General features: G+C 35.1%; 1 protein-coding gene across 1 annotated transcript in view; it reads right to left on the bottom strand.

The window, feature by feature from the left end:
- Nucleotides 1-9,943, bottom strand: part of LOC111223922 (troponin T, fast skeletal muscle isoforms-like) — a 42,661-nt gene that overhangs the window by 15,712 nt on the left and 17,006 nt on the right. Inside the window, exons 2-5 of the mRNA XM_022748231.1 lie at nucleotides 8,445-8,484; nucleotides 8,300-8,307; nucleotides 7,212-7,220; nucleotides 5,265-5,393 (exon numbers count right to left, since the gene is read on the bottom strand). Coding sequence (XP_022603952.1) covers nucleotides 5,265-5,393; nucleotides 7,212-7,220; nucleotides 8,300-8,307; nucleotides 8,445-8,464 — 166 coding nt within the window. The 5' untranslated portion in view covers nucleotides 8,465-8,484. The remainder of the gene's footprint in view (nucleotides 1-5,264; nucleotides 5,394-7,211; nucleotides 7,221-8,299; nucleotides 8,308-8,444; nucleotides 8,485-9,943) is intronic.

The raw sequence follows: 9,943 nt of genomic DNA on the forward strand, positions 1-9,943 counted from the left end.
TGACATTTTTACGCCTTACTATACTATGATGTTTTCATGCCTTACTATACTATGGCATTTTTTGACGTTTTTATGCCTCACTATACTATGATGTTTTTTGACATTTTTATGCCTTACTATACTATGGCATTTTTATGCCTTACTATACTATGATGTTTTTTTGACATTTTTATGCCTTACTATACTATGACATTTTTATGCCTTACTATACTATGATGTTTTCATGCCTTACTATAATATGATATTTTTTTACATTTTTATGCCTTACTATACTATGACGTTTTCATGCCTTACTATACTATGGCATTTTTTGACATTTTTATGCCTTACTATACTATGATGTTTTTTTGATGTTTTTATGCCTTATTATACTATGATGTTTTTTGACATTTTTATGCCTTACTATATTATGATGTTTTCATGACTTACTATACTATGATGTTTTTTTGATGTTTTCATGCCTTACTATATTATGATGTTTTTTGACATTTTTATGCCCTACTATACTATAACGTTTTCATGACTTACTATACTATGGCATTTTTTTACATTTTAATGCCTTACTATACTATGCTGTTTTTTGACATTTTCATGCCTTACTATACTATGACGTTTTCATGCCTTACTATACTATGGCATTTTTTGACGTTTTTATGCCTCACTATACTATGATTTTTTTTTGACATTTTTACGCTTTACTATACTATGATGTTTTCATGACTTATTTTACTATGGCATTTTTTTACATTTTAATGCCTTACTATACTATGACGTTTTCATGCCTTACTATACTATGATGTTTTTTGACATTTTTATGCCTTACTATACAATGATGTTTTCATACCTAATTATACTATGGCATGTTTCTACATTTTAATGCCTTACTATATTATGATGTTTTTTTGACATTTTCATCCCTTACTATACTATGATGTTTTTTGACATTTTTATGCCTTACTATACAATGATGTTTTCATACCTAATTATACTATGGCATGTTTCTACATTTTAATGCCTTACTATATTATGATGTTTTTTTGACATTTTCATCCCTTACTATACTATGATGTTTTTTGACATTTTTATGCCTTACTATACTATGATGTTTTCATACCTAATTATACTATGGCATGTTTTTACATTTTAATGCCTTACTATATTATGATGTTTTTTTGACATTTTCATGCCTTACTATACTATGATGTTTTTTTGATGTTTTCATGCCTTACTATATTATGATGTTTTTTGATTTTTTTGTGCCTCACTATACTATGACGTTTTCATGCCTTACTATATTATGACATTTTTTGACATTTTTATGCCTTACTATACTATGATGTTTTTTGACATTTTTATTTCTTACTATACTATGATGTTTTCATGCCTTACTATACTATGGCATTTTTTTTTACATTTTAATGCCTTACTATACTGTGCTGTTTTTTGACATTTTCATGCCTTACTATACTATGACGTTTTCATGCCTTACTATACTATGGCATTTTTTGACATTTTTATGCCTCATTATACTATGATTTTTTTTGACATTTTTATGCCTTACTATACTATGATGTTTTCATACCTAATTATACTATGGCATGTTTTTACATTTTAATGCCTTACTATATTATGATGTTTTTTTGACATTTTCATGCCTTACTATACTATGATGTTTTTTTGATGTTTTCATGCCTTACTATATTATGATGTTTTTTGATTTTTTTGTGCCTCACTATACTATGACGTTTTCATGCCTTACTATATTATGACATTTTTTGACATTTTTATGCCTTACTATACTATGATGTTTTTTGACATTTTTATTTCTTACTATACTTTGATGTTTTCATGCCTTACTATACTATGGAATTTTTTGATATTTTCATGCCTTACTATACTATGACTTTTTCATGCCTTACTATACTATGGCATTTTTTGACATTTTTATGCCTCACTATACTATGATGTTTTTTGATGTTTTCATGCCTTACTATACTATGATGTTTTTTCCACATTTTTATGCCTTACTATACTATGGCCTTTTTATGCCTTACTATACTATGATGTTTTCATGCCTTACTCTATTATGGCATTTTTTGACATTTTCATGCCTTACTATACTGTGACGTTTTCATGCCTTATTATACTATGATGTTTTTTCACAATTTTATGCCTTACTATACTATTACATTCTTGACATTTTTATACCTCATTATACTATGACGTTTTTTGACATTTTTATGACCTTCTCTACTACGATGTTTTTCTTATCTGACATTCTCATGCTTTACTATACTGTAATGGTTTTTATGCCTTACTTTATACTAAGGCATTTTTTGACATTTTTATGCTTTATATTTATTTTTTTTGCTATGGTGCTTTTTCACGTTTTTATACCTTACCCTACAATAATTGTTCCATGTGGCGACACAATTGTACTATTATATTGTTAGTTATATTGCCCCATGAGTTTGCAAGTAGTCACTCTGCTAGTATGGATTTTCTGTGGGTACCATAATGTTTTTATGCCTCAAGACTTACTGAATAAAACAACACTGAAAATGTTCTACTCAATATTCAAATTGACAATTCTTTCCTAACAGAACCATAAGAACTAATGACCAAAAGCTTGTTTTGATGTCTTTGTTTTACTTTCTTTTGGGGTCTTTCCACCCACAACCCTAGCCCAACAATCTACCAGACTCTATATTTCTGAAACAGAAAAACTGTATTTTAGCATTAGCAAATGTACATTTAAGTCTCGGACTTCTGCAGTGACTCCATCTGTATGTAAAAACAGTTTACAGCATCTGAACAAACCAAAAACTGCCACGGAGGTTTTAAATAGTGAGAATGATTGTGTTGCATCACAACACCCCAATGTAAATGCTGTAGAGCAGTTTCCAGTCTCACTCTTCATGTACACACAGAGAGAAAGATGCTAAACATGGACTGAAGGGAGATGAAGAGAAAATGCTTTTACATGACTGAAATTACCCATCATCCTTTCTGCTACGGCCTTGAAGATTGACAGGAGTTTGCCAAAAATGCAAATGATGGAAATGGTCACTGACAGCAACATGAAACATAAAAATGGATAGAAGGCCTCGGATGAGACAGGCACTCGATTCATGTAAAGCCAGCTGATTTTCTTCTTCTCCCTTTCAAAATTTATATGCACAGTTCTTATTCAAAACACACACCTGACACTGAGCAGTAATGCTGGAAACAGGACAAAATGTTTTGTTGTGACTGCGTGTCAGCTAAGACTGATGGGGATGTGATGTGATGTGATAACTGTGGACATTTTACAAAGCAAAGCCCAGATGTTTGCTGCATTGAACTCAGAAAAAACAGGGGTTCATGTGGGTTCTTTGAGAAGTCCAAAGACACCAAAAGGCACTTTAGGGTTCTTCACTGGAACAAGACTAAAGTGCAACACACACTAGCTGTGTCGTGCCACAGCGATCCGTGAAGTGAATTAGAAAAAGCTGCTGCTTTACAGGAGATGTGATGCGTGTTGATGCTGGGGAACAGGGCAGTATCTTGGCGGTGGTGCTGCTTACATGGAAACACTGGGTAGAACTATTAAGACATGTCATACACTCCTGGTGTGTGTTGCGTTGGATGATTGCAATATTCATGACACTGGCATGAATGAACAAACTGATGATTTTGCTATTCTAAGAGTCTTCAGCAGCGGTGTTATAAATGTAAAGATTTGTTTTGAGAGTGGCACTTAAGGAAAGGAAATTGAGTTATTCATATCAAAAAGGTTTGTCATGTTAAATGTGCACAGCAAATAGCTCATGGCAATACACAGGCAAGATAAAGAGATATCCTGTGTGCATTTAAAATTTTGACCTGACGGGGGCACTAGAATAAGTTCATGGAGCATCCAAAATGGAAACGCTCAACTTCTGGGGAGCTCAGAAAGTTTTGATTACAACCTGCCAAAACAAAATTAATGGTGGCCTGATGGTCTACGGTCAACCCTGTCTCAGTTAGGTTTTGAAGGAAATGTAATACAGACAGGATTACCTTTCCCTTAAACACAATGAGGAAATTATACAATGAGTTAATACATGTATGTAAAGTTGCAAAACTGTTGATATGCATGAATGTGTGTCATTTGTTTTCCACCAAAATATTTGATTTTGAAAAACTATATCCACTTGTAGTGACTACAGCCTTATTCAACGTATTTATGTTTATGTTTAGACTCTCACAGAACTTGGTTCAGGTCAGTGACAGATGACAGATTGGTGGTCTGATTTAATACAGATGTTAATAGGGACTTGAAACAGAAACCCCATCTGAATGGATAAAATAGTGTAATCTGGACTGTCTTTGCAACCACGCTCCTGACCTTATTTTAACATGGGTGCAAAACTTCTTGGCTTTAGGTTGAATATGGGTGTCTCTTAATGTAAGTTTGTTGCTCTATTTACTGTGCAGATTAACTTTTGTCGTACTGGGCAGTTATGAAGAGAAGGTAACTCCAGTGGAAAGGGCTAAAGGGAAGCTAAAGTGAAACTAGATTAGTGAGCTGCAAAAATATCAAACCTAACAAGTCAGGTGAGTCTTGAGTCATCCAATTCTCTTTTTATCTAGAGCCAGAGAAAAGGAAATCTGCCAGTAGAGTGTGAAAGCATCTAGTCTAGCAGCAAGTGTAATGCAAAGAATCTGACAGAGAACAAGAAAAATGTAAAATATCTCCACAAACTGGCAGATTTCCTTCACTGTGTCAAGGAAACAAAGATTTTCTGCAGCAGGTTGAGAGTTTCTGCTCTTTTCTATCATTCCTTTACAATCGCTTTAAAACTTGAATATCTAATTGGGAAATAAAACTGAAATATGAGTAAATTACTAAATATTAGGAGTTCCCTCCAAGAAAGAAGAGCAACAGTAGACTCTTACTGTAGTAAGATAAAAAACAAATGCATCTCAAAAAAGTTCTGATAAGATCAAGGAAAAAATTGCTGCCCAATTATGTTGCTCACGTTGTTGGATACATATTGTGTAAAACAACTGAGTTTAGTTAAACTTTACAAAGTCTGGAAGTCACAGAGCTACAAGGCTTTGCAGTGACTATTGGAAAATGTAAAAGCAAAAGCTGCGAATTGTCCTTTAAGACTCATACCTTTGACTTGTCAAGCTGGATATGTTTTGCAGCATGTGGATGTTGACAGGACTGACTATGCTAGAGCAGAGTGCTGAATGTCCTGCAGGAGAAGGGTGAATGAACTGCCCATGCCACATACCTTCCTCCTCATGAACCACCTGCTGCACCTCCTCTGGCTCTGGTTCTGGTTCAGGCTCTACCTCTGGCTCTGCTTCTACCTGGGCCTCCGCCTCAGGGGCTACTTCTACTTCTACTACCTCCTCCTGGGCTACGGGCACGCAGCATGCACCAAACCGCCGGGGGAGAGGGAGGGTGTCGGAGAAGGCCGTTAATGAAGACCACAGACATTACAGAGCCATTAGAAACCAAAAGTGAGAGATTACTTTAGTTACAGAGAGGATGGGTGTTTGAGCGAGGGATAGCGCTGCTGGAGAACAGAGAGAAAGAAACAGATGATGATGAGAGAAAATCACTTGACCTTTCACACAGAAGCCATATTTAACTGTTGAAGTGGACAACTACCTGAAGAGCAGTGGGTTTTGTGTTGACATTGTGAACATCAACACAAAATCAATACAAACCAGAGAATGGACGCCTAGAGAAGTCTCCCATTATCCTGAGATCATTGAGATGTTAGTTTTCTGTCTGTTATTCTAATAATTTTAACAAAACCTAAGGTAACAGGGTCAATAAAAGATTATTTATATATTTAGCATTAACAGTTTCAGCAGAAAGAGCAGACACAAGAGGCTAATTTCCAGAAACCAAATGGCTTGAAAAGGCCAATGTGAAAAAAAAGCTATCTAGATATACTCTATGGTAGTAATAAATATGAGCTTGTGCATGCATTTTGTCACTTAAATATATTTTGTTTAAATATATATTCTATTCCAGAAGAAAACTCAAATTACATTGAGATTCGTAATAAGTCAAATTAATAAAAACATTTAAACTAACTTTTCCAGTGTTGCTGACATGTTGCTCACTTATGAAAATAAAACAAATATATATAATGTGGTTAGCCATGGTTCAGTCGAAATGTTGGATTTTATTTTGATGGAACTAAATGTGAAGTGAGCCGCACGACACACTGTAGAAAAAGTCTACGTTCCAGGGCTGTAGTTTTTCAAATGTTACTGTGAGTGTTATTAACTTTAATTAAAAGTGTTGAAATTCTAAATAGATGCTATTTTTTCTTAGTTGATATAGATATTAATGTTTAAGTAACTTGATGTACAGAAAGACCAAACCCTCAAAAATATTCATTGAGTTATAAGTTAGTGAACTACAGCTTGACTGCTAGCTAGCTAGTAGTAAACTACAGCTTTTTACAGCTGGCTAACTTTTTTCTAAATTTATTATGATGAGACTGATTTCCCTGCGGTTGCTGTCAGTTTGCTCTTCAGTGAAGTCCCTCGTGATATTTGGATTAGTAACTCCAGTTCCATGGGAATCATCCAGGTAGCTTCCACCTCCACTGTTTAAAATACGGCCGTTGTGTGAATGAGGTCAATGACAGTTGCATTGATGCAACCTTAATAGATGACCATGTAAACATGTCACATGGCAAGAAAATAAATGCAAAAAGCTGAGAAGCTCGATCACATTTTTTCCTTGACCATGTGAATTGAAACATCACTCAGAAGAAGTCGCCCTTATCATGGAAGTGTTTGATTGACAGCTGTAGCTTTACGCCGCAGTAAATACAAAATAAATAACCTACGCTCCCTAAATTACAGATGTACATTTACTTCTGCACAAAAATGAAAAAAAGTTCTGTAATAATAGCTCTGCACCCGCACAAAAAAAGGCATTTTATATTGTGAAAATAATGCAACTGCAGATGATTAAAGAGACAATCCTGACCTACTCGACTGAGACTGACCGGTCAACTTATAAAAAAAAATGAGGTTTCATAGTATCACTTTGCTCAAAGGAAATCCTGCTAAGACTGAATTAAATCTGCGCAGACGTTGTCTATCCTGTATAATGAGCAGGTGTCAGAGTCAAACACTTCAAATAAAGGGCGACAACAAGCAGCTGACAAATTAGTGCAGTGGAAAAATGTCTTAAATATCATCTTTACCTTCCTCGTCTTCAGTGTCGGAAAGAAAGAGATGGGAGAACAGAAACAAATACAACACAGTGTCATTTAATTTCATTACATATAATATTCTCTGAGCTGACAAGTTACCATTTGTGAAATAAATTGATATAATATATGTTACCAGTGCATTTGAGACATATTTCTAAATTATTTAAAAAAAAAAAAACTGTCACAATAATGGAGAAAAGAGAAAGACAAGCAGCTCTGAAATCATGTCATGGGCGCATTTATCAAAATCACCACTGTGAGGTAACACAGCATGGAGAAGAAGGGATCTTATTTTGTCAGGTCAAATTTCATTTTCAAGTCTGTTGTGGACACAAAGCCTTTCAAAGTCAGTTACTGTGTGAGAGGTGAATCTTAAAATATAATTTTAAATAGAAATAATAATGCTCTGAAAAATAGATTAGATTTATTTAATAGATTTTATTTTAAGCATTGTATGTCATAAATTGCAGTGAAAATGAAACAGAGATTATATGCATTGTTGGGTTACTGAACAGGCCGACTGAGCACAGTAGGGGCCCATGGCCATAGGGGCCGTGGGCCGGGCCAGAGCCTCTGTATTAGGTCGTTGTTAATATTTCTTTTTGAAATAGTTAAAAGACACAAAACAACTACAAAGAGACAAAAAATGAAATAAAAGACACAGAAGAAGATGAAAAATGATCACAAACAAACTGAAAACAGCCATGTAAAATGACTTTAAAAAGACATAAAACAAGCAAAAAGAAAATCAGAATGACTACAAAGAGACGAAAAATGACCGTTAATAAATATGAAATGACCATAAATAGACAGAGAACGACAACAAAGAGACTCAAAATGACCAAAAAGCAATACAAAACAACTAGAAAGACACATAAAATAACCCTAAAGAGACAAAACAAAGAGACGCAGAACTACTACAAAGAGTGACCAACACAAAACACAAAGTTTCAGTCTTCAGGCCTTTTACATGTCTGTGCCCAGGGGCCCATTTTCTCATAAGCCGTCCATGCGTTGTGTGTTTGTTGTGTAGAACTTACAATAACTGAAACAAACACGTCTGAACGGTCGTCACTTACCCTCATACCTGAAATACAAAAAAAAAGACATTCAGAAGTCATGAATAAAATCCTTCTGACTCATCTGCAGCAGCTTGTTTTAATTTGATCTAGTCAAACACATCAGACAGTGTGTGAAGTTACTGACAGTGTGGGATTCACTTACACTTCCTCAGTGTCAGACATGGTGACAGCAGACTTCACACCTGAGGAGAAAGACAAAGGACTGATGAGTTGACAGGGTTGAAATAGCAGCAGAGCGACTGTGCTGATATGAAAAGATTAGTAGAGTACAGTAGAGTAGAGTAGTAGGGTTTGATCCCCTCAGAGACATCGGTCTTCCTGCAGAAATACCAAACTTCTCCTGCTCCAGTCACACTTTATTTTTATGAAAACTTCATTTCTTTCATTGAAGGTAAAAGCTACAAGACTGTGCACACCTGGACGAATAGATTGCACTTATAAGAGAATAAGTGCAATCTATTTGTCCAGAGTTAGATGAGAGTAACCGCAGTAAAGCTACAGTTAGCTTAGCATAAAGGCCGGAAACAGGTAGCATGGCTCTGCCTGGAGGAAACAAAATCCTTCCTACCAGCACCTTCACTAATTAACACGTTAAAGTTCACTAATTAACATGTTATATAATGGGATTATTTTGTACAGAAACAAAAGCATAAAAAATTTAATTTGGGGTTTCAAGGGGAGTTACATGCTGTTTCTGCTGGTTGCCTGGCAACATCAAGGTGACAACAAGACTCAATAGTAAATTATTATAGAATATACAATGTGTTAATTAGTGAGCTTTAGCTGGTAGGTGGATGTTTTTAACTTCCCAGAGGTGAAGTATTTACTGAGGCACTCAGTACAAATTTGAGGTTGAAATGATTAGTCAATGGATTGATTAGCTGATTGACAGAAAATTAATTGTCAACTACTTTGATAATAGTTTAAGTCATTTAACCATTAGAACCATCTAGAAATTCAAATGAGATTTGTTCACACAAAAGGCCTGTGATATCACCCACTCATTCTCTACTCCCTATAATACACACTAACTGGTTTCCTCAAGTCGATTCAGATGTTCAGACATTTGACTTCATCGCTGACGGATGGGGAGTCACACAACTGTAACTTTGCATCTATAAATTATGATATATGTAGAATTTTTTGGGATTCAGAATTCAGATATTCAATTATCATGGCTATGGGTAAATATGAGTTTGTTTTTGTTTTTTCTTTTACAGTGCTGTGAGCACCACAAACAAAAAATCCATTCACCTCCATTGTATTGGAGTTGAGACAGAAACCTCAGCTAATTGAATCAAACCAAAACTAGTTGCATGATCAGATATCACTACAGCTAAGTGAAAAAATTACAAAAATCATTTAAGCCTTGAATGTGACACATTCAATCAATTACACTGTTAGACTTCAAGCACACAGGGCAAACGTATTTCACTGTTTGTGCAGACAGCTCATTAAGTCTTGCTTGATTTGAGCTGAAACCTTCTTTCCTGGAATCAACAACAGCTTTCACAGTTCATAGAGAATGCCAAACTCTGGTCTCATATATGGGAAATACCCCTCTAATCAGCTGAAGTGGCACCGTGAAGCTCTGCTGAAGTCCCAGCATCACTGCCAATTAAGTCCAAAGGGGGGGGGGGG

Source organism: Seriola dumerili, unplaced genomic scaffold, assembly GCF_002260705.1.
Source record: "Seriola dumerili isolate Sdu_G_001 unplaced genomic scaffold, Sdu_1.0 BDQW01000011.1, whole genome shotgun sequence".
Lineage (NCBI taxonomy): Eukaryota > Metazoa > Chordata > Actinopteri > Carangiformes > Carangidae > Seriola > Seriola dumerili.